Raw genomic sequence first — 26,104 nt, 5'->3', positions numbered from 1 at the left:
TTATTCCGCCATATTGCATGTTGCACACTCTTCCATTCATAGTACTATGAGTGAACTGTTCAAGTGAACTTTAGTATCTGTCTATGTAGCCACCAGTAGACAGGAAGGCAGCTCACTAGGCTTGCAACAGGGCTACAGTCACGTCTTGCTAAAGATACTGACTAAAAACACACACGCGGAACAGCTGAGCATGCTAACTCTATTACAGCGTGTGCTAGAAGGGGTGGCGTGCTCTGGATGTCTCTCAGTGTGAGAACGCTCTTGTTGTTTTGATGGATTTTCACATTTGGCCAGAACTCCCCCAAACCCCGTAGCCAATAGAATGCGTGCCTTTCTGTTTATTGTGCCCCCGTCACGCTCTTGGCATATGCTGGGTGGAGGAATCCACACAGCGGGGCCAGTTTATCAGTTCTCTTCATTCTTTCAAAACAACCCAGTGGCGTTCAGAGGCGGCTCTGTAGGCAAAGACCGTTTCGTTTTACTCCCAACACCAGCCGAGAGTGAAACAAACAACCTCATCCACCACAGAGCACTTTTACACATGCCGAACAACGCTCTGAGGGAAATGTAACTTAATGGAGGCTGAAACTTTGTTAAACTAGGAAAACAACTGAAGAAAACAAGAATGGTCCTTGCCTCTGCAAAACGTGCCTTGATGTTGAAGTTAGCCTCACAACTTTCCAAGCTAATCCATTGCTAATGTTTCTGAATGGTTTCTAGAGCATTGCTAAGCTGTTGTAGGTGGTAAAGAGTCAGTTGCCAAGGTATTCTTAGTGGTTACAAAGGGTCTTGATAAGTAAGCAACCACAGAATCCCTTTGCAACTAAACCAGAACACCCTTGCATTGCCTAACAACTGTTTTGCAGAGGAAATATCCATGATGTTGTGATCCCTACATATGTTCGCTTAGAAACATGCTGATGTTTTCATTATGTTTAGTAAATATTTAATTCAATGTATCTTTATATGCTTATTGGACTATCAACTTTTGGAGGGTCACGTTCCTGGGTTTTTCTCCCATACTAATTAAACAACTAAACCGGCAAATAAAGGTCTTTAGGATTACTAGGATCTTCCAATCAGGTGTGTTGGAGCAGGCTGTAGCTAAACTCTGCAGAAATGCAGCCCTCAAGAAGCAGGATTTTGACACCTTTTTCATCTACAGCATGCTATGCTTGAGCAGATTTTTTTGAGCAAGTATTTGGCTAGATATTCAGCTGACGCATTAGGAAATCAAATGCACCCATTCCAGAATTGTCCAAATTACTTCCTCAGGCTATTGATATCTTTCAGCTTTAGTTAATGAAAAACCAAACAGCATTGCCACGGATCCCACCAGTCACACCGTAAATCTGCAAAAGCGCCAAGACTTACCCTCTAACAGGAAGACAGCTTGCTTGCGGAAGATCTTGACCAGGGTATCATCCAGGTCCACTTCCTGCAGTTTGGCGATCAGGTGCTCCTCGTTGTGGCACACCTTCTCTTGGGCATACAGTCCGTCGGGCATGATTCTCTGCTGACCCAGTCCCATCAGGGCCGTTTCCACCGCCAGGGCCAGGTATGACTCACCCTCCTCCAGGAATCGGCGCGTGGACGGAAACAAGTGCAGCTCGCTGTGCTTGCTCGAGCTCATTGTGCTAGCTGCAGAGGTTGAGAAACAGAAAGCACGTAAGAAACTGAAGAGGTGGTGACACCTCCAGAGTTAACCACTGTAGTGAGACCTTCCTCCCAGGCACTGGTTCTTAGACAGGTCTTGTTGTATAATGAGGCACCAGAGAGGAACTCTGCCTGGTCTAATGAAGCAGCTCAGCCAGATAGGGCATAAGACAAGGCATGCTCAATTAGGCTCCTGAGTGACTGAGGTAATACTCTGTACCCTGGACTCGCAAATGCATTGGATGGTTCATGCATCACATTCATATCTGTGAGAAGGTGCGAAATGCTGTTGGATGTGACGAGGCCCAAGCTGTATTTAGAAACTAGGAGAGAAAGACAGACAGACTAAGCCCCTGCTCTTCACTCTTCACTGATCTCCAGCTACGTGGCCGCCAACTCCGACTTGCAGCTCTGAGCCTCGCAATCCTTCCAACCAATCCAGCACCAAATCCATCTTTTTAATTGGCTACAATGGAGTCGATTGGAAAGGCTGGTTTTTGTGCAGAGGATTGGCCCCTTAACCAATCAAAAGGCTGTATTTACTGAAGAGGCTGAATATGGTGCTAAGGATTGACACCTCATCCAGTCTTTCAACTTATCCTTAGTACCAAATCCAGCCTTATAATTGGCTGAGAAGTCGATCCTTCAGGACTAAACCCAGTCTTTTTATTGGGTGTGAGGAACTGATGCTTTGGATTCAATCAAATGGCTGGATTTGGTGCTTGGGAGTCAGTCTCTGAACCAAATCAAGCCTTTTGATTAGCACCAAATTCAATCTTCTAATTTACTAAGATGTTATCCATAAGGACTACCTGTTGATTGATTGAAAATCTGAATTTTGTGCTCATAATCAGCCAATCAAAAGGCTGTTTTAGTGCCAAGGGTTCGACCTCCGCCAATTAAAAGGCTGGATATGGTGCTGAGGATTGACTCCTCAACCAGTGTTTTGATTGGCTATGAGTTCCTTTCACCAGGTTCCTTTAAATGGCTGAGAGGTTGATCCCTTAGCACCAAATCCAGCCTTATAATTGGCTGAGAAGTCGATTCTTCAGGACTAAACCCAGTCTTATTATTGGGTGTGAGGAACTGATGCTTTGCATTCGATCAAATGGCTGGATTTGGTATTAAGGAGTCAGTCCCTCAGAACCAAATCAAGCCTTTTGATTAGCACCAAATTCAATCTTTTGATTTACTAAGAGGTTATCCATAAGGACCACCTGTTGATTGATTGAAAAGGCTGAATTTTGTGCTGATGACTGGAACTTCAGCCAATCAAAAGGCTGTTTTAGTGCCAAGGGTTCGACCTCCGCCAATTAAAGGGCTGGATATGGTACTGAGGATTGACTGCTCAACCAGTGTTTTGATTGGCTTCGAGTTCCTTTCACCAATTCCTTTAACTGGCTGAGAAGTTGATCCCTCTGCACCAAATCCAGCTTTTTAATTGGCTGCAATGGAGTCAATTGGAAAGACTGGTATTTGTGCTAAGGATTGGCCCCTTAACCAATCAAAAGGCTGTATTTACTGCAGAGGGATCAACATCTCAGCCAATTAAATGGCTGAATATGGTGCTAAGGATTGACGCCTTAATTAGCTTTGAGAAACTTATCCTTAGTACCAAATCCAGCCTTATAATTGGCTGAGAAGTCGATCCTTCAGGACCAAACCCAGTCTTTATTATTGGGTGTGAGGAACTGATGCTTTGCATTCAATCAAATGGCTGGATTTCATGCTAAGGAGTCAGCCCTCAGAACCAAATCAATCTTTTTTTATTAGCACCAAATTTACTCAGAGGTTATCCATAAGGACCACCTGTTGATTGATTGATTGAAAAGGCTGAATTTATGCTGACGATTGGCCTTTTAGCCAATCAAAAGGCTGTTTTAGTGCCAAGGGTTCAACCTCAGTGATATGGTGCTGAGGATTGACTCCTCAGCCAGTGTTTTGATTGACTATGTGTTCCTTGGCTAGGTTGATCCCTCAGCATCAAGTCTTTTTATTGGCTGTGAGGAACCAATTTGGTGCTAAGAGGTTGGTCCCTTAGAATCAAATCCATCCTTTTGATTGCTTGCAATGGATTTGATGCCTCATCATTTGATTGGCAGTGAGGAATTGAACCTAAAGACCAATTCTACCCATCTGATTGGCTGGGCATCCAAGCTTTTAATTGGCCATACTGAGTCATTCCCTCAGGTTTCTGTAATTGAGATTCCACTATGCAAACACAGGGATAAAATAAGATGCAATTTGCATAAGGGCCTAAAGATATGCTAAGATTAAAACAAGCTTCATAAAAGGAATTTTGAGCAAACCCCTCCCTTAAAACCTTGAAAGACACACCAAACAGGCCATGTATTAAAAAAAACACATCAAAAAACCCTGGATTTCTGATCGTTCATGTCGTTATTATTTTAACAGCAAAGTGAATCTAGGGCTCCATGTTCTTGGTTACACATTAATACCAATGGTGACTCATTTGGGGCTAATAATGAGAAACATCATAATGTTTTAATGATGCCTCTTTGGACCTGTGCAGATGGCTCCGGGAGGATTCAATGTCCTAATCAAAAATGAGCGCAAAGAGGGAAGCTCGAGGCGTCACACCTTCTTTTATTCTGCAATCCCACTACCAAATCTCTTTATTTCACTTTCACTAATAAACTCAAAGTTCAAAGCCAACCACAGAGATAGGGAAGCCTAAAGGAAAGCCTTGTCTACTCATGGATTAACTCTCTTCCCTAGCAGGAAGCCCTAGACTGGAAGCTGGGGAATTAAGATGGATACATCAGGCAAGTTATGGCTCCTGCATAGTCCACTGATATCGGGTGTCATGCAAAATCCTGTTCCTATCAAAATCCCGTTTAGACCATAGGGTTCCTAATCAGCTATAAAGTTTGTTTGCATGCACACTAGGCTCATGGCTCAATGTTATCCATCTTGAGACGGGCGATCGCACCTATGCTTTCTGATGCCAACCAGAATGGGCATGAGCCCAAAGGCAACAATAACGTATAATTGCAGCACCATGTTCTCTGATTGTGATACAGTCATCTCTCCAATCAAAGCTCATGAATAAGAGATGGGAACAGAAAACATTAAAATTAAAAGTGCATTAAAAATGCAGCAGGGAAGAAGAAAGTTACGACATTTAGGCTCAGATAAAAGAGACTCACGATTTACTCTTAATATATACCATATCTTTTTAATCAGAGTCTAAAGTAGTAGTGAAAGTAGTGAGGTTAATTCAAGAGACAGTTCTATGGTGGTCTAAAAACGTGCTGAAACCCCCATTGCAAATGGATTTTGTGTCCATAATAAAGCAAAAACGATGTTCCTTTATGTAGATTTTAGGCATGGAGCACATGACATGCTGTGTAAATGTTTACATTAACAGTTTTTACTGTAAATGTTACAGTGGACGCTTAAGACGCCTGACACTCTAACAGGGTGTTAATAGGACTTGACAGTTTCAGCGAGTTCGTAAAAACACATGAATCATAAAGATCGTGATGTGCCACAGCATCTCGCGTCCCAGTACCTGAGAAATCTAGGAACCCTCCCTGCGAACCGTCTTCATCCCCGCGACCCGTTTCCATCAGCGTGCTGAAAAGCGTTCCGATGGGGTCCAAAGGGTGTCCGACCCATCCTTCTAGATTAGTGATGGACGTCACCCCTTTATGAAGCAGATCTAGAAGGAGAAGAAGATAAAAGGGTTTGTTTTTGGATGCTTTTTTAAAGGTAAACACTCTTTTTGACCTTATATGGTACCTTGTTATTGCAAAAATGCAGGAAAGCATCTGCGCATCTATCCCAGAATCAAGGTTAACTAAAACTATTAAAAACAATTCTGTTAATTGAAATAAAACTGAAATAAAATAAAATATAATATAAATTAGTTGAAAAACTTAAACTAAACTAAAATTAGAAATGTTGTCTTGGCAATAAACTGAAATAAGTTTACGTTGAATTGCTAAAATTATTAACAGGAAATAAATACAAACTAAAACGAACAAAAACGAACCTAAATAGCAATATTAAAAAAAATATATAATAATAATAAAATGACAAAATCACATAACGAAATGACAAAATTTTTTAACTAAAATTAACATGAAAGCTAAATATATTAAAATAAAAGCAAATTCGAAATTTTATTAAAAATATAATAAAAATAAAATAACACTGCCCAGAATGCACTTTAACAAACTCGGCTAATATTTTCAACCAAGATGGCTGACAATTTTATTCAGTACCGTCAAGCATTGATAGAAAAGCACAATTTTACTCAACATTTGTGTGCTATTTATAAATTTTTTTGTGCTTATTAGGGTATTGGGTCATTATTAAAATGAATTAGAGTATGATTCATTTCAATAATGACTCAATACCCTAATAAGCACAAAAAAAAAAAAATAAATAGCACAAAAATGTTCATTCTAACAGTTGATTCTTGAGTCACGTGACCCCCCAGAATGCATCGCAAAGAACTTTTATCCAAGATGGCAGATGAATCGAGAGAAATCATAATTATATTTCATTCAATACACAAACAAATACATAACATAATGATAAAAACAGCACACCAACCAAGAGACAAAACCACACCTGCAGTCTGACTTTGTGAGGCGAACAATGGAAGACTGTGATTTCCTATAACATCTGTCTCTCGTGGAAATCACTGGCACTAGTGTTTTACATAAAGCCCAGGACCGGGCCATAGAGCCGCCTCATTTGAATAATATGAATTATGCGTGGGCACTTTCACCACAACAAGTAGTCATTTGCATTTAAATGCAATTGACCTGAGCCCTGCTGGCCATGAGTGGACATTCAGCTCTCGTGAAGAGCAGTGCTGCATGAAACCGTTACCTGGCCATTAGATACTGAGACGCAGAGCACAGGCACACGGTGCTGAAAAGATAATTGGGTAACAATGCTGCCATTTTTGGCCTTTTTGGCACTGTTAGTGATACAGATAACAGAAAAAGCACAGGAAATGATTCAGAGAACATGTCAGATTCAAAATGCATGTGATTTGCAGCATTAAAGTGCCTGCAAGTAATTCGTTTTCAACAAAATTGGGTGATTTCTGGCAACATAAGTGACTGCTGACAATGCAATGAGGGTCTGTCCACACTAAAATGTCTTAACCGGATACAATGCATTAATATTCCAGCGAAAAGCAATTTGTCTGTCCACACTAGATGCTACAAAGTCAATCAAAAATCACAGTCAATCAGAAAAGCATGTGGGCAGAGTCTCTCTGCAAGCGCACTGCACTCGCAACCAAGTGGATAAGCATATAATCAAATCCATAAATATGACACCATTTTAACATCATTAAAAATACATACTGAGTTACTGAAACAATCTTTGCCAGACACCAGGGAATACCGTTTCGATGAAAGGGTGTACATGGTATGCAACAATGCTTAGGTAGGTGGTACGTGTCAAAGTAACATCCACATGGATGGCAGGACCCAAGGTTTCCCAGCAGAACATTGCCCAAAGCATCAGAAAACGTGATTCACGTGGTCACAAGAGCTGCAGTTTTGGAGATGCTCTGACCCAGTCGTCTAGCCATCACAATTTGGTCCTTGTCAAACTCACTCAAATCCTTACGCTTGCCCATTTTTCCTGCTTCTAACACATCAACTTTGAGGACAAAATGTTGACTTTCTGCCTAATATATCCATGCCGTGATGAAGAGATGATCAGTGTTATTCACTTCACCTGTCAGCGCTCATAATGTTATGCCTGATTGGTTTATACATGCACACAAAACGCATACATTAATCACGATTAATCGATTTGACAGCACTAGATATGATGCATTATGCACTGCAGCAACTTATAATCAAACACTTTCCCCGACCGGATGTTCATTTTTAGCTGCAAGAAGCCAATCTGACAAGCAGTACATTGCATTTGTCATGAGTGTTCAAAAACTGAGTTTTTAACTCACCTTTCTTGTGGTTTCGGAAGAGCTCCAGCTGTTTCTGCTGCTGCCGGCGCAGGGTGTTGACGATGGCGATGGCCAATCGCAGTGCTTCCCGTGGGTAACCGTGAGATCTCAGTGCATCTACTCTGGCGCAGGCCGTAGGGACGTGTTCTGCGAGAGAAACACCCTTCAGTAAACCTCAGATGAGCACAACAGAAACATATTCACCCTCACGCAAAAGGCTAGCAGGGACAGAAAATAAAAATTCCTTTCATTTAGTTCAGAAACTCTTGTTCTCGCTCCATATAAAGCCTCCATTCATTGCTTTTCTTCTTAAACTCGCTCTCCTTTTTTTCTTAATGCTATAGAACTGCATAACACAAAGAGGCGAGTCAAGCAAACGTCTTTTTCCGGCCGAGCCGCTCACCGTGCCACAGGGGCCATCCGCGAGAGTCAAAGAGCGAATTTTCAGTGTTGTCATGGTAACAGTAGTTGGTGTAGAGGTCGTCGTTGATAATGTGCTGTAAGTGGCTGTCTTGCCAGTGGAGATCGCATGCCTCGATGGCTCGCGTGAAAACCGTCCGGTGGGGCCGGGTGCCCGAATCTGAGGACGAAGAAGAGGAGGAGGAGGAGGAGAGACAGGGAAAAGGGAAAGGAAATTGCTCTGTCATTCTCAATGCTAGCTCTGAGAGCGAGGCCCGCGGGGGCCTGTCAGTCAGGGGCAAACAGTAAAACCTTCGGAAATAAGTCCGTAGATTAGTGCAGCGAGCTGAACTGTCATTCACAGGTGCTGCAGACTGCTGCAAGGTGGCTTTACATACTACAGCCGGCCGATAGAGCTGTTATACATTATTATATCAAGCCTTTTGGCAATATTTCATACATACAGAAAGTAAACAAACAAGTAAAATGCTACGCAGGGACTTCCGTAATTATATTTATGAGCGATAACACCAATGTTAAAAGTATCTTCTGCTCACCAAGGATGCATTTATTTGATCAAAAATACAGTATTATTTTGATATAATTATTAATAATATTAGCTGCTCAAGAAACATTTTATATTATTATCAATTAGAGTTGTGCGATTCTGGATAATTTTTCTTTCAAATAGAGATTGTGATTCTCCCACAATTCTGAACAGACAACTAAATAAAATTAGTTTTATATTCTAGAGGTTTTGACAAAATATTAATTGCTGCAGTGTATTAAAAAGTGTTTAATTTGAATGAATCATTCAAAAAAAAAAATCGAGTTGAATGAATGATTCAATGACTCATATATACTTCACTTGCTTCATTACTGGATGAATCAGCATTTTTGAACAAATCTGTTGAATGAATGAATCAATGACTCACTCAAAGATTTCTCTTGTTTCTTTACTGGATGAATCAGCATTTTTGAACAAATCTGTTGAATGAATGATTCAATGACTCACTCAAAGATTTCTCTTGTTTCTTTACTGGATGAATCAGCATTTTTGAACAAATCTGTTGAATGAATGATTCAATGACCCACTCAAAGATTTCTCTTGTTTCTTTACTGGATGAATCAGCATTTTTGAACAAATCTGTTGAATGAATGATTCAATGACTCACTCAAAGATTTCTCTTGCTTCTTTACTGGATGAATCAGCATTTTTGAATGAATCTGTTGAATAAATGATTCAATGACTCACTCATAAAGACTTCACTTGCTGCTTTACAGGATGAATCAGCGTTTTTTAAACAAATCTCTTGAACAAATTATTCCATGACTCACTCATATATACTTCACTTGTTTTATTACTGGATGAATCAGCATTTTTGAACAAATCTGTTAAATGAATGATTCAATGACTCACTCATAAAGATTTCTCTTGCTTCTTTACTGGATGAATCAGCATTTTTGAACAAATCTGTTGAACAAATTATTCCATGACTTGTTCATAAATAATTCACTAGTTTTATTACTTAATGGATGAATCAGCATTTTTGAACAAATCTGTTGAATGAATATTTCAATTACTCACTCAAAGACTTCACTTGTTTTATTACTAGATAAATCAGCATTTTTGAATGAATCTGTTAAATGAATGATTCAATGACTCACTCATATATATTTCACTTGTTTTATTAATGGATGAATCTGCATTTTTGAATGAATCTCTTGTATGAATGATTCAATGACAAATACATTTTTTTAACAGTCATTCGTCACCACCTAGTGGCGTAACAATGTAATCAATACAATCGTTATTTGAAGCATCAAGTTACTTTCGAAAGGCGATTTGCTCTATTTTGATCAATGTTGCAACCAGATATAGAAAATAGAAATCTTTTGTAACAGTGTAAATGTCTTTACTCTCACATTTGATCAATTTAATGCATCCTTGCTGAATAAATATTTTAATTTCTTCAAAAAAATATTTTCAAACGTAGTAGTGAATCTAATAACACTTAAATACATTAATTTTTTTATTGTCAACAATACATATACACTATATAATAAATATTTCGTCTAATCACCCCACCTTAGTGCAAAATCTCTAATTAAATCTATACAACCTCCAACTAGTCTACAGCCCATTCATACCCAAAATACCCCTGCCTTAGGAAAGGGGAAGTCATTTCTCAGCAATTACCTGTCTGGAGCATGAATATTTATAACAAAACACATCATAAAGTCTCTGCAGACGTTGTCGCCTCACTATAAAAGACCTGACTAATCGAAAAGTTTCAATAGAGCTATTTTCCCCCCGCCCCGACCCTCGCTTTTGCCCAGAGTTATGATTAGCACAGCAAGGACAAAAGCCAGGGAGGAAGTACTGAACCGCTGTTATTAGGGGCATTCCATTAGTCACACAAAGCCTAATAAAAGGGGCGCACGGAGGCACGGTTGATTAAAACACCCACCATCATCATCGCCCTGACACACACACACACACACACGCTTACCTTGGTTGCCGTGAGCACCCTGAGGCAAGGCATTGGTTAAATTGGGCAGCTCGTTGCCGTGGTTACCGTCCTCCAAGGGACACACGTCCACACTGTTCCACTTCTTAAGCTGCCTGAGCCAAGCGGCCTTCTGTTCCGTCTTACAGTGGGGGTTCAGAACGATACACATCCACAAGGCACCTGGAAAAGACAGGCAGCGTCAACACAAAGACGTATGGAGAAATATGGAGGGAATTCTTCTTCCCAGATAAGGAACAGACCATCTAGGCCTCACCAAAGAGGCTCAGACCAGACGGAGAACTTCATTATATCTGACAGACAAACAGATAAATAGGTCAGCTGACTGCTCTACTGAACGCGCTGACGGTTAACACAGACAAACGACCTCCGAGTGTGCTGTAGCCTTAAGACGAGCTCGTCCAATCATGCCTCTTATGCTCGACTTTACATTTGATGGTAATGAAGAAATACTGAGACACTAATGACAGCAATTTCTCAGAATTAGCATCATATATTTTTGCTCATGTCTAATGAAGATGACAAGGATCTGAATGCAATTCTTTTGATTGGATGAATAACCAGATATGATCCATCTATCCATCCATCCATCTCTATATATCTATCCATCCATCATCCATCTCTATATCTATTCATCCATCCATCTATATCAATCCATTTATCCATCCATCTCTATATCTCTCAATCTCTCCATCCATCTCTCCATCTCTCAATCCATCTATCCATCTATCTATCTATACACCATCATCCATCTCTATATCTATCCATCCATCCATCTCTATATCTATTCATCCATCCATCTATATCAATCCATTTATCCATCCATCTCTATATCTCTCAATCTCTGCATCCATCTCTCCATCTCTCAATCCATCTATCCATCTATCTATCTATCCACCATCATCCATATCTATATCCAACTATCCATTATCTATATCTATATATCCATCCATCATCTATATCCATCCATATCATCCATCCATCCATATATCTGTGTCTATCTCTCCATCTATCTATATCTATCTCGCCATATCCATCCATCATCTATCTCTCTCCATCTGTATATCTCCATATCCATCCATCTGTATCTATCTCTCCATCTATATCTATCTCTCCATATCATCCATCCATCCATCCATATATCTGTATCCATCTATCCATCTATATCTATCCCTCCATATCATCTATCTCTCCAGCTATATATATCACTCCATATCCATCCATCCCTATCTTTCCATATCCATCCATCCATCTATATCTATTTCTCTATCTATATCTATCTTTCCATCCATCTTTCTCTCCATCTATATCTATCTCTCCATATCATCCATCCATCCCTATCTCTCAATATCCATCCATCCATATATCTATATCTATCTCTCCATCTATATCCATCCATCCATCCATATCATCCATCCATCCATCCATCCATCCATATCATCCATCCATCCATATATCTGTATCTATCTCTCCATCTATATCCATCCATCAATCCATCCATCCCTGTCTCTCCATATCCATCCATCCATCCATCCATCCATATCATCCATCCATCCCTGTCTCTCCATCCATCCATCCATCCATCCATCCATCCCTGTCTCTCCATCCATCCATCCATCCATCCATCCCTGTCTCTCCATATCCATCCATCCATCCATCCATATCATCCATCCATATCATCCATCCATCCATCCATCCATCCATCCCTGTCTCTCCATATCCATCCATCCATCCATATATCTGTATCTATCTCTCCATATATATATCCATCCATCCATCCATCCATCCATCCCTCTCTCCACATCCATCCATCCATATCATCCATCCATCCATATATCTGTATCTATCTCTCCATATATATATCCATCCATCCATCCATCCATCCCTCTCTCCACATCCATCCATCCATATCATCCATCCATCCATATATCTGTATCTATCTCTCCATCTATATCCATCCATCAATCCATCCATCCATCCCTGTCTCTCCATATCCATCCATCCATCCATCCATATATCTGTATCTATCTCTCCATCTATATCCATCCATCCATCCATCCATCCCTCTCTCCACATCCATCCATCCATCCATATCATCCATCCATCCATCCATCCATCCATCCCTGTCTCTCCATATCCATCCATCCATCCATATACCTGTATCTATCTCTCCATCTATATCCATCCATCCATCCCTCTCTCCATATCCATCCATCCATCCATCCCTCTCTCCATATCCATCCATCCATCCATCCCTCTCTCCATATCCATCCATCCCTATCTCTCCATCCATCCCTATCTCTCCATCCATCCCTATCTCTCCATCCATCCATCCATCCATCCATCCATCCATCGATCCATCGTACATGGCAAATAATTGCAATTGGCTATGCTGGCAGTATTATCAACCAATAATCTCAAAAAATGTGGGCAAAAAAAGTCTACAACAGCACAATATCAGTACAAATGGCAGCAACAATTTGTAAGACAAACACTTCTGTTATTTGCAGTAATCTCATAAATCTGCTGATTAATCTGTCTGGCTGATATATCGGTTGATCGCTAGCAAAAAGGATGGCAGCCAATGAAGTTTCTACTCTATAAATAAACCAAACGCTCAAAAATCCTGATTTGAAAAAAATAATAAAAGTAAGTAAGATGACATCCATCCAGAAATACAGGCCACTTTCAAGCCAAAGAAGTTGAGCATAAAGCCCGGATCGATACGCATATGTCCCTCACCGGGCAGAGCTGCAGAACGGCACCGGCGAGCAGCCGCAACCCATGAGGTTCATTTCACCTCTAATTCATCCCATTGGCTGCATTAGGCAGTGATGTATGGAGCTTGACGCGAGCGCCATGCCATACGGATTGTGTATGATGGTTTAATCACTCCCAGAGTGCTCCACAATGACACACTGAGAATACCTGCTAGACCCAGCTGAGCGGACGAGAGCGAGAGATGGAGGAGGGGAGAAGGAGAAAACAGCGAGACGGGGGGAGAAATGAAGGGAGCGGGAGAGACAAATGTATGATGGCAGGAGAGGAATTAGATAGCGGCGAGAGAAAAGAGGGGAAGACAAAGGAGGAGAGAGAGGAAGGAAAGCAGGAGGGAGAGATGTGAGGAAATCTGGAAGAACACGGGAGGCTCGTGGGGGGATGGGACGGAGTCTCGGCTCTTTGTTTGGGCATGAAGGACAACAGACATGGAAAAGAGACGGGGAAATATGCACCCCAAAGCATGCAAATCTTTGACTTTAGGAGACAGGAGTATGTTTAGAAATCAACAAAGTATTATGGAAGTCAGAGAGCAAAGGTATTGGCTGCAAACAATATTATATTATATTATATTATATTATATTATATTATATTATATTATATTATATTATATTATATTATATTATATTATATTATATTATATTATAGTGCACAAGTTTATTTTGCAGGGAAATTATAATAAACAAATTTTAATACATACTTGTATTATCATCTATATATTCTATTCTATTCTATTTGTTTATTAGAATAGAATAGAATAGAATAGAATAGAATAGAATAGAATAGAATAGAATAGAATAGAATAGAATATACAGTGCACACTTTTTTTGGCTAGGAAATTATAATAAACAAATTTTAATACATAATTATTTATTATATTATATTATAGTGCACAAGTTTATTTTGCAGGGAAATTATAATAAACAAATTTTAATACATACTTGTATTATTATCATCTATATATTCTATTCTATTCTATTTGTTTAATAGAATAGAATAGAATATACAGTGCACACTTTTTTTGGCTAGGAAATTATAATAAACAAATTTTAATACATAATTATTTATTATATTATATTATATTATATTATATTATATTATATTATATTATATTATATTATATTATATTATATTATATTATATTATATTATTGTGCACAAGTTTATTTTGCAGGGAAATTATAATAAACAAATTTTAATACATACTTGTATTATTATCATCTATACATTCTATTCTATTCTATTTGTTTATTAGAATAGAATAGAATATACAGTGCACATTTTTTGGCTAGGAAATTATAATAAACAAATTTTAATACATAATTATTTATTATATTATATTATATTATATTATATTATATTATATTATATTATATTATATTATATTATATTATTATAATAATATAATATAATATATGGTGCACAAGTTTATTTTGCTGGGAAATTATAATAAATTAATACAATTATATATTATATTATATATTAGTTTATTATTAGTTTATCATAATATAATATAATAAAATAATAATATAATATATGGTGCACAAGTTTATTTTGCTGGGAAATTATAATAAACAAATTTTAATACATAATTATATATTATTATCTATTGTATTCTATTCTATTCTATTCTATTCTATTGTTTATTACTATAAAATAAAATAAAATAAAATAAAATAAATGGTGCACAAGTTTTTTGGCTACAAAATAATAAACAAATTTTAATACATAATTATATATTATATTATATTATAGTTTAGTTTATTGTTATACTATAAAATAGTAATATAATATAATATAATATAATATATAATGTTGCACAAGTTTTTTGCTGGGATAAAAAATAAAATAAAATAAAATAAAATAAAATAAAATAAAATAAAATAAAATAAAATAAAATAACATAAAATAAAATAAAATAAAATAAAATAAAAAATATTTGGGTGCATTTTTTGCTGGAAAATATCAATAGCAATAATATAATATAAAATATAATATCTCAGAGACTTTAATGTCTCTGACAGAACTAGAGTTAGAAAATCAATCAGTCAAGTATTACAGAAAACCAGATTTTTATGAATTCATGACGCTTGGTTCTTGAACGTCTGCATTCTTCTGTTGAACACTACACTAAAACGCTCAAGTAAAATAAGACGTCAATTTCGATGGTTTCACACAACAACAATCAAACAACATCCACACAACTCGTATAGTCCAATTCACGAGCGAATGATTCTTATGAATCGGTTCGTTTAAATGACTCACGAATCCGGATAAAAACACACATTCAGAGTTCCATTCTAATAAATGCTTCTACAACAATATTTATGTTAAAATATTTTTTAAGCTATCTTAGGGGTTATTTACAAGAATTTCTAAACAAATTCATGTCTATACCAGGCAAAAAAAGTTATTCACCCATTTTCTAGTTGCCCATAACTTGCTGATAACTAGTTAGTGAGCATTCTTAGGTGACATCTCCAATGCTCCCAGTGAAGGGAACTTCAAGTCGATGCGTTTGCTTCCATGACACGCATTAAGGAACCAGAACCATTAAGTGGAAACAAGAATCTGTCAAAATCGGTCATCATCACCACAAATCTGTGATAAACAAGTCAGTAAATACAGACAAAACAAGACTGCAAATAATAAACACTTCAAAGTGCATGTTATGGCTAAACCAAAGCTAACCAGTCTTCACGTCGTCAGCCCATTATTTCTCGTAAACTGACAGCAAAAAAACATTTACGGCAGCTGTAATTCATTACGACAAGATCACAATAATGCAAGTGTGACGTTAGGGAGGGGAGTGCGCTACATGCTAATCAAGACGCCGCTGGCTATTTAGCCTGCCATTGTCTTAAACTTGCTGGCTATACGGCTTTGTGTTTGGACAATGTGAAGGATTAGCGCTCGCTAGTGTAATTATGTCAGCTGAGAGAAGTCGTGGCCTAATTTCCAGCCTCCTCCGTCATACGTAACCTAGATGAAAAGGAGTCGCTTTCAGCACACAGGCCCCTGTGCCCAGATTAATTAAAACAATATTGAGCTTAGCCGAATAAATTCTTGCACACATGCACACACTGGCTGACTGCGTCCCTCCCCCTTCGCTCTGACCGTGTCTTTCACGGGCGTAATTTGAGCTTTCACTCCAAATCTCATCCCTGCTGTCAGCACGCCTGTCTCGAGCCGAGAGCATCCCATGGTTCCTCTCTCAGAAACACACATTTAGAAACATAGCGAATGCTCGAGCGATACGGGGCTTTCTATGAGATCGACTGCCACTAGCAGCACCAAAATAATAATAATAAACATCAAATTATATAATGAAAATTAATATTATACTACGGGGATGTTGAGTGCTTGAATCTGATTGGTTGACGAATGTTCTGAGGTGTGCAATTATTTTCAGTGAAAGACACGGCTAAAGTAGTTCCAGGCAGGTCTTGACCGCATTACATGTCCATATCACTTATTTCAAAAGGTCCTACAGCTGCAAAAGAACCAAAACACACAATGACACCGACCAAGTAAATAAATATAGAAAACAGGACGAATCCACAAATTATTTCCATAATTTTTGGAACAAAATGACACATAATAAATTATGTGCAGCTTCGTCAATTATTCCTTACATGTTATGTTGTTATGTTATTTTATATGTTATTTTATATGTTATTTTATATGTTATGTTATATGTTATATGTTATATGTTATGTTATGTTATGTTATGTTATGTATCAATTTGATTATTATTATTTTCTTATTTATATAATAATGGAAATTTTATTATTATTATTATTATTATTATTATTATTATTATTTCCCATATATTTTATTATATTATATTATATTATATTATATTATATTATATTATATTATATTATATTATATTATATTATATTATATTATATTATATTATATTATATTATATTATATTATATAGAAATTAATTATACATTATAATGCTTATTGTTTATTCTTAATAAAATAAAATAAGGAAAATATTATTATTATTATTATTATTATTATTATTATTATCACATATATATATATATTATATTATATAAATGTAAATCATAAATTTATAATTAGTTTATTATTATTATTTTCCAGCAAAAACATTTGTACCTATATTATATTGCAATTTGGTTAATCAAAATAAAATAATAAAATAAAAATTAAATAAAATCAGAAATATTGGAAATATTATTATTATTATTATTATTATTATTATTATTATTATTATTATTATTATTATTATTATTATTATTATTATTTCCCATATATTATATTATATTATATATAAATTTTAATTATACATTATAATGCTTATTGTTATTATTTTCCAGCAAAAACCATTGCACCTATATTATATTGTAATTTGATTAATCAAAATAAAATAAAATAAAATAAAGAAAATATTATTATTATTAATTATTATTATTATTATTATTATTATTATTATTATTATTATTATTATTATTATTATTATTATTATTATTATTATTATTATCATCACATATATATATTATATTATATTATATCAATGTAAATCATAAATGTATAATTAGTTTATTATTATTATTTTCCAGCAAAAACATTTGTACCTATATTATATTGTAATTTGATTAATCAAAATAAAATAATAAAATTAAATAAAAATTAAATAAAATAGGAAATATGGTAAATATTATTATTAAATAGTATTATTATTATTATATTTTTATTATTATTATTAATAAAATAAAATAAAAAAATAAATAAAAATAAATAAAATAGGAAATATTATTATTATTAATTAGGCTATTGTTTCCCATATGTTATATTAAATACATTTTAATTATATATTATAATTCGTTTATTATTATTATTATTATCATTAGTTAAACATTAGTTAATATACAGCAATACGTCAGTTGATGAAAATACAGTTGTTCATTGTTTGTTCATGTTAGTTCACAATGCATTAAATAATATTAACAAGATTTTAATAATGTATTAGTAAATGTTGAAATTAACATTAAAAGATTAATAAATGCTGTATAAGTGCAGTTCATTATTAACTAATGTTAACTAACAAACCTTATTGTAAAGTGTTACCAATAATATAATATAATGAGACTTGGAGTAGGGTTAGAAATGAACAATAAAATATTACAGAAAATCAGATTTTCATGACACTTGGTTCTTTAACATCTGCATTATTCACTCTTCTATAATGCTCAGTAACATGAGACGTTAATTTTGTCTTCACTGGTTTTACAAAAAACAAACAAGCATCATCTGACAGTTATGAGTGAATAAACAGTGAACGCTCAAGCTATATGTGTTTTCTACGGGGCCGACGGCAAGCAGGGCGATTGCCACTAGCGGCACCAAACATAATTGCGAAAACAATGAATAAAAGCGATCCGAGACCTGCCTGATGCAAGCGCGCCTTTGTTCCCCCAACAAAAGCGACCCGCTCGCAGCAGAGGGAGCGAAAGACGGATGAAGGAAGCGACGGAGTGAAGGATGCTGGGAGGGGCGAGCGTATAAATCTGGGCTGTAATCTCTCTCTCGCACTCGCTGGCAGCCGTCTCCGCCGCTCCTCATCCTCAGCCTACCTGACCGCCGGTGTCAGATTAAGTGTCCGGGATTTAATGAAATGGTCTTCGTATTATCGCGCCTGTCAGGGAGGAAGAGGAGGGGGCAGCCTTCATAACGAAGGCCTCTCCAATTACGCCGGGGCTTAGAGGGCCTGACAGGCGTAATGATTCATCTGAGAGAGAGAGAGAGAGGGAAGATGTGCCCCTCAGATCTCGCTCTCCTCCTCTTTTTAATGAACCAGCGTCCCTCTACGAGTTCTTCAGGGGTGGAAGAACTCCCAAAAAGGCGGCAGAGTTGAGGAGAACACCCGGAAGAAATACATGTGGAAGAAACAGAGCCTCCGCCCCGCCAACACGTCCACTGTCTGCTTAATATTTTACATACTGAACACAAAATTACTGTGGCTTAAAGTCAGCTTGAAATGCTACTGTTTTCTTCCCTATTGTGCGTATATCTGAGTTAAATGCTTTGCAAACAAGAACAAATGTTGATTTTGTCTGTGTGGAATTGATTGGATGGTTGTGGTTTGCTATTGGTGGATCTCATGTGAGTGACAGGTTGCCTCGCCCTGGGAAATTATAATAAACAAATTTTAATACATAATTATATATTATTATCTATATATTCTATTCTATTGTTTAATTTAATAATATAATATAATATAATATAATATATATTTATATATATAACATTTTAATATAACATATATAACATTTTAATACATAATTATATAGTATAGTATAGTATAGTTTAGTTTAGTTTAGGTTTATTATAATATAATATAATATAATATAATGTAATATAATAAAATATAATATAATATAATATACGGATACACAAGTTTTTTCCTGGAAAATAAAATAAATAAAATAAAATAAAATAAAATAAAATAAAATATGGGTGCATTCTTTGCTGGAAAATAATAGCAGCAATAATATAATAATATAAATATAATATAATATAATATAATATAATATAATATAATATATATAATATAATATATATATACCGTGCACAAGTTTTTGGCTAAGAAATTATAATAACATTTTAATACATAATTATATAGTATAGTATAGTATAGTTTAGTTTAGGTTTATTATAATATAATATAATGTAATATAATAAAATATATATACGGATACACAAGTTTTTTCCTGGGAAAATAAAATAAAATAAAATAAAATAAAATAAAATAAAATATGGGTACATTCTTTGCTGGAAAATAATAGCAGCATATAATATAATATAATATAATATAATATAATATAATATAATATAATATAATATAATATAATATAATATAATATAATATATATATATATAATACACGGATAACAAGTTTTTCCTGGTAAAATAAAATAAAATAAATAAATAAAATAAAATAAAATAAAATATGGGTGCATTTTTTGCTGGAAAATAACAATAGCAGCAATAACATAATATAATATAATATAATATAATATAATATATCTCAGAGACTTTAATGTCTCTGACAGAACTAGAGTTAGAAAATCAATCAAGTATTACAGAAAACCATGAATCGGTTCATTTAAATGACTCACGAGTCCAGAAAAAAACACACATTCAGTGTGTTATACAATATTGTTAGAACAATATTTTATGTTAAAAGATTTTTTAGGCTATCTTGGGGTTATTTACAAGAATTGCTAAACAAATCCATGTCTATACCAGGCAAAAAAAAAAGTTATTCACCCATTTTCCAGTTGCCCATAACTTGCTTAAACAAAACACTATGGCTTGAAATGGAAGCTGTGATAGTCATCATTTCTTCCCTATTCGTGCCGTATATCTGAATGAAACGGCTTCGCAAACAAGAACAAATGTAGGGCGGGGCTTGATTTTGTCTGTGGGGAATTGATTGGATGGTTGTGGTTTGCTATTGGTGGATCTCATGTGAGTGACAGGTTGCCCCGCCCTGCTGCAAGAGGGAGAAGATATTCTGATTTAAGATTTTGAGGAACATGAATTTAAAACAATGATGTGCATGGAAAAATTGTTTATAATAAACACTGCAATTTTCCATTAAAAAAATGCCAATTTTGATTTTGTGGTGACTAATAAACATCATAAGCTTTAAACAGATTATTTAGTGTAACTGTTTGCTTCACATCCATTCTTGTGGTATCAAAAATGTATCAAATATTACATAAAGTAAAGGTTGAGTGCTTCTTTGTTTACATATCATTCAGACGCTCTCTTCCTGTCTAAGTGGGCTGTTCTTAGCCAAATTAATCTGTAAACCAGGCCAGACTAATCTAGGGTACAGAATACATATTGCAAACTGCATTTCCCTTAATTCTGTGGGACGCAACATTACAAGTGTGTAGGACTCGTGTTGGTTGTGAGGCCCTATCCAGGGGCCACTCGTTAAACAGCCCACTTCCCTTTTGTGACACAAAGGGCCTCTCTTCCCCTTCCTGCAGCCTCTCCTCATCCTCCGTCAAACAAAAATGACACAGAGAAGGCCTCACAGCACACAAACGCCCACTAATCTTGTTCAACCCCGCAAATTCCTTGTAGTCGCACTGTCAGCTCGGAAACAAAAGCATCGGCCCTCTAAACCTCCAGCTCTTAAAACTTTCAAACAGCTCTTTGCCTGAACTATAGAGATATGAAAGCACATGAGGCTGCATTTACTTGATCAAAAGTACAGTAAAAACAGTGATTACAATTTAAAACAGCTGATTTCTATGTGAATTATACAGTAAAGTGTAATTTATTTCTGTGATCAAAGCTGAATTTTCAGCATCATTACTCCAGTCTTCAGTGTCACATGATCCTTCAGAAATCATTCTAATATGATGATTTGTTGCTCAAGAAACATTTATAACTATTATCAGTTGAAAACTGCTTCAGGTTTTTATGAAAACTTCATAAACAGGTAATTGCGACTTTATAACACGCAATTCCGACTTTGTTACTCGCAATTCCGACTTTATAACTCACAATTCCGACTTTATAACTCACAATTCCGACTTTATTACTCGCAAATTTGACTTTGTTACTCACAATTCCGACTTTATAACTCACAATTCCAACTTTATAACTCGCAATTCCGACTTTATAACACGCAATTCCGACTTTGTTACTCGCAATTCCGACTTTATAACTCACAATTCCGACTTTATAACTCACAATTCCGACTTTATTACTTTGTTCCCAAATTTGACTCGCAATTGACTTTATTACTCGCAATTCAATTCCGACTTTGTTACTCGCAACTTTGTTTCATTCCGACTTTATAACTCACAATTCCGACTTTATAACTCACAATTCCGACTTTATAACTCGCAATTCCGACTTTATAACTCGCAAATTTGACTTTGTTACTCACAATTCCGACTTTGTTACTCGCAATTCAGACTTTGTTACTCGCAATTCAGACTTTGTTACTCGCAATTCCGACTTTGTTACTCGCAATTCAGACTTTGTTACTCGTAAATTCGACTTTGTTACTCGCAATTCCGACTTTGTTACTCGCAATTCCGACTTCCGACTTTGTTACTCGCAATTCCGACTTCCGACTTTGTTACTCGCAATTCGACTTTGTTACTCGCAATTTGACTTTGTTACTCGCAATTCGACTTTGTTACTCGCAATTCGACTTTGTTACTCGCAATTCCGACTTCCGACTTTTTTACTCGCAATTCGACTTTGTTACTCGCAATTCCGACTCTGTTACTCGCAATTCCAACTTTATTACTCGCAATTCTGACATTATTACTCGCAATTCCGACTTTATATCTTGCAACTCTGACTTTATATCACAATTATGAACTTGCGATTCTGATAAAAAAAAAAGTCACAATTACCTTATTTCATGGCAGAAACAAGCTTCAATAGATTTTTATTTTTCAGGATTCTTTGATGAATAAAAAGTTCAAAAGAACAGCATTTATTTGAAATATAATCTTTTATAACATTATAAATGCCTTTACTGTCACTTTTGATCAATTTAATGAATCCTTGCTGTATAAAAGTATTCATTACTTTAAAAAAAAAATCTTGTGTATGTGTTTATGTGTAAATGCTTTTAACAGTAGATCTGACAGTAGATGTAGTAGTACTTTACACTAATACTGATTTTTTGACAAACTCTTCAAAAGTTATAAGCAAAAATAGCCATTTTTTCCAAATCTCATGACCTGTAGGTGGCGCTGTTCCCAAATTTGGCATTGACCCTCAGATCATGGTTCTGATGACGCGTACCAATTTTTGTTTCGATTGCTCAAAGTTTGGCCAAGATACAGCCTGTGAACCAACTGTGGGTCGACCGTGTTAAGTTTGAGACATCACAACTTTTGAACAAAGATGAATGAAAAAAAACAAAAAAAAAAACAAGTGATCTCATCGAATGGCTTGAACTCAGCGTCCGAATCGCGGGTCCATCGGTCTAGTGCTCATATCCCGCTCTGCCTCAGTGCTTGGCACCCGGGGACCTGGACGCCAGCGATTGTGCCCACTGCCGCCGAGTGCCAAGGCAAAATTGATGAAACATCACAGGATTTGAGAATTGGCAGGCTAGCGCGATGTGGCGAGCCAGTCACAATTAAAATGATTACACATCCTTCCAATTTTCACCGCTTTCATTCCAATAGTGCTGATAGCAGGAGATTGAGATGGAAAGGCGGAAAAAAGCATGATATATTCCTCATATATACTACGCTAGGTGGATTGAATGGCAGTAAAACAACATTTGTTGTTGGCTCGGTGCATTTTGATCCAGTTACAGTAATTGAAGCAATAGAAGCAGGACGCAGCACTTCGGAAACGGGCTAAAGTGCGCCGACGGTTTCCAGTGCTTGGGTTTGCTTGTGTGCTTACCACAGTATATTTCAGACGGAAACACCCGAGAGGGTTTTAAGTGGGAAAAGAATATGCAATATTGATCAAGAGCAAAAGCTACGAATATGCAATCTGGCAACTGCAGTATCCTCTAAATGGCCGTCCTCAGAGACGCAGGTGGATTTTAAACGGAGATCCGCACAGACGCTGAGTGCAGTGAAGACGGACTCTAAAAACACGCCTGACAGAGACTCGCGCCACAATATTCCTCATTTAAATAATTCATATGCAGAATAAAGGGGCGGGGCCTGGTTGAGTTAGTTAGTAGTGTGTTGAAACTGGCGGTTATGGTAAGGGGTGGGACATTTCACAACAATCACAACACACTGCTCCAGCCGACCAATCAGAGCACACTGTGCTTTTCAGAAGGAGGGGCTTCATAGAGACAGGAACTAAACAGAGCGTTACTGACAGACTGGGAAGAGAGGAGCTGCAACAATGGAGAATATGAGGAAAATAATATGAAAACCTGTTCTAGTTGAGCCAAAGCAAAAGCAAAAGACACAGGGTTGTCCTCACCTAACTCATCCCACAGCTGGCGGTATTTGTCCGTCATGGTGGTTCCCTGCTGCCGCCACAGAGCCAGCCGCGGGTCGGCCATGAACTGCTCTGTGATCAGCGTTAGCATGCGAGCGCCGTTAGAGTCCCGCATCTTCAGCATCTCCCGTACCTGCAAGAGCACACGGAAGATTTAAGCACAGTGAGAACAAATGAGTCTCTTCTGCTCACCAAGGCTGCATTTATTTGATGGAAAATATGGTAAAAATAGTGAAATATTTTTGCTATTTAAAATAACTGTTTTCTATGTGAATATACTTTAAAATATAATTTATATCCAGTGATCAAAGCTGAATTTTCAGCATCATTACTCCAGTCTTCAGGGTCACATGATCCTTCAGAAATCATTCTAATATGATGATTTGATGCTCAAGAAACTTATCAGTGATGAAAACAGTTGATATTTTTGTGGATACATTTTCTTTTTCAGTATTCTTTGATTAATAGAAAGTTCAAAAGAACAGCATTTATTTGAAATAGAAATTATGTTTTAACATTAACACTTTTGATCAATTTAATGCATATTTGCTGAATAACAGAATTCATTTCTTTCAACCCAGACTTTTAAATAAAAAGTAAGCGGAGCTCCATGTACAGTTGAATTTTCTTCAAATGTAGTGGGTAGGTTTATGCTTGCATGCAAAACTTTAAAGCATCACATTTATTTTATCACCTAAAATGCTAATGCAGTGATGTGGAAAATGGAAGATCATCACAAGCAAGTCCTCATGATTAAAGGATTAGTTGACTTTAGAATGAAAATTTCCTGATAATTTACTCACCCCCATGTCATCCAAGATGTTCATGTCTTCTTGAAATGAAGAAATGAAGGTTTTTCAGGAAAACATTCCAGGATTTTCTCCATATAGTGGACTTCACTGGGGTTCAACGGGTTCAAATGTCAGTTTCAGTGCAGCTTCAAAGAGCTCTACATGATCCCAGACGAGGAATAAGAGTCTTATCTAGAGAAACCATTGCTCATTTTCTAAAAAAAAATTTAAATTATATACTTTTTAACCACAAATGCTCATCTTGCACTGCTCTGTGATGCGCCACGCATTACGTAATCATGTTGGAAAGGTCACGCGTGACGTAGGTGGGAAAAACTCCATCTCATTTTCTCCTCCAACTTCAAAATCGTCCGACATCGTTGTTTTACCTTTTTTTGTAAAGGGCATTTAACTTAATCTTTGCATGTTCGCTTTGTAAACACTGGATCGGTACTTCCGTGATCTTTCCAACATGATTACGTAATGAGTGGCGCATCACAGAGCAGTGCAAGACGAGCATTTGTGGTTAAAAAGTATATAATTTTTTATATTTTTTTAGAAAATGGCCGATGGTTTCTCTAGATCAAACTCTTATTCCTCGTCTGGGATCATGTAGAGCTCTTTGAAGCTGCACTGAAACTGACATTTGAACCCGTTGAACCCCAGTGAAGTCCACTATATGGAGAAAAATCCTGGAATGTTTCCCTCAAAAACCTTCATTTCTTTTCAACTGAAGAAAGAAAGACATGAACATCCTGGATGACATGGGGGTGAGTAAATGATCAGGAAATTGTGAACTAATCCTTTTAAGTTGGTGCTTCACCTCACCTTTGAAAACAGGAGATTGAGCTGTTTGCCCGAGCCGTGGTATCCCCCCTGGGACAGGAAGAGTTTGACCTGCTCCTGGACCTGCTCCTCGTCCAAATGCCAGCAATTCTCATCGTCCACGCTGGCCCCTGCTGTGGGGTCCGGGGCCCCTAATTTATAAATACA

The 26,104-nt window shown here is 36.4% G+C and overlaps 1 protein-coding gene across 1 annotated transcript in view; it reads right to left on the bottom strand.

The window, feature by feature from the left end:
• The window catches only part of zswim6 (zinc finger, SWIM-type containing 6), a 101,741-nt gene that overhangs the window by 15,628 nt on the left and 60,009 nt on the right, over positions 1-26,104 (bottom strand). Inside the window, exons 3-9 of the mRNA XM_048181337.1 lie at positions 25,940-26,088; positions 24,303-24,453; positions 10,531-10,710; positions 8,022-8,198; positions 7,619-7,765; positions 5,192-5,341; positions 1,375-1,641 (exon numbers count right to left, since the gene is read on the bottom strand). Coding sequence (XP_048037294.1) covers positions 1,375-1,641; positions 5,192-5,341; positions 7,619-7,765; positions 8,022-8,198; positions 10,531-10,710; positions 24,303-24,453; positions 25,940-26,088 — 1,221 coding nt within the window. The remainder of the gene's footprint in view (positions 1-1,374; positions 1,642-5,191; positions 5,342-7,618; positions 7,766-8,021; positions 8,199-10,530; positions 10,711-24,302; positions 24,454-25,939; positions 26,089-26,104) is intronic.

The sequence above is a fragment of the Megalobrama amblycephala genome, linkage group LG2, assembly GCF_018812025.1.
Source record: "Megalobrama amblycephala isolate DHTTF-2021 linkage group LG2, ASM1881202v1, whole genome shotgun sequence".
Lineage (NCBI taxonomy): Eukaryota > Metazoa > Chordata > Actinopteri > Cypriniformes > Xenocyprididae > Megalobrama > Megalobrama amblycephala.
The sequence above is the reverse complement of the archived record's forward strand: the minus strand, read 5'-3'. Positions and strand labels throughout refer to the sequence as shown.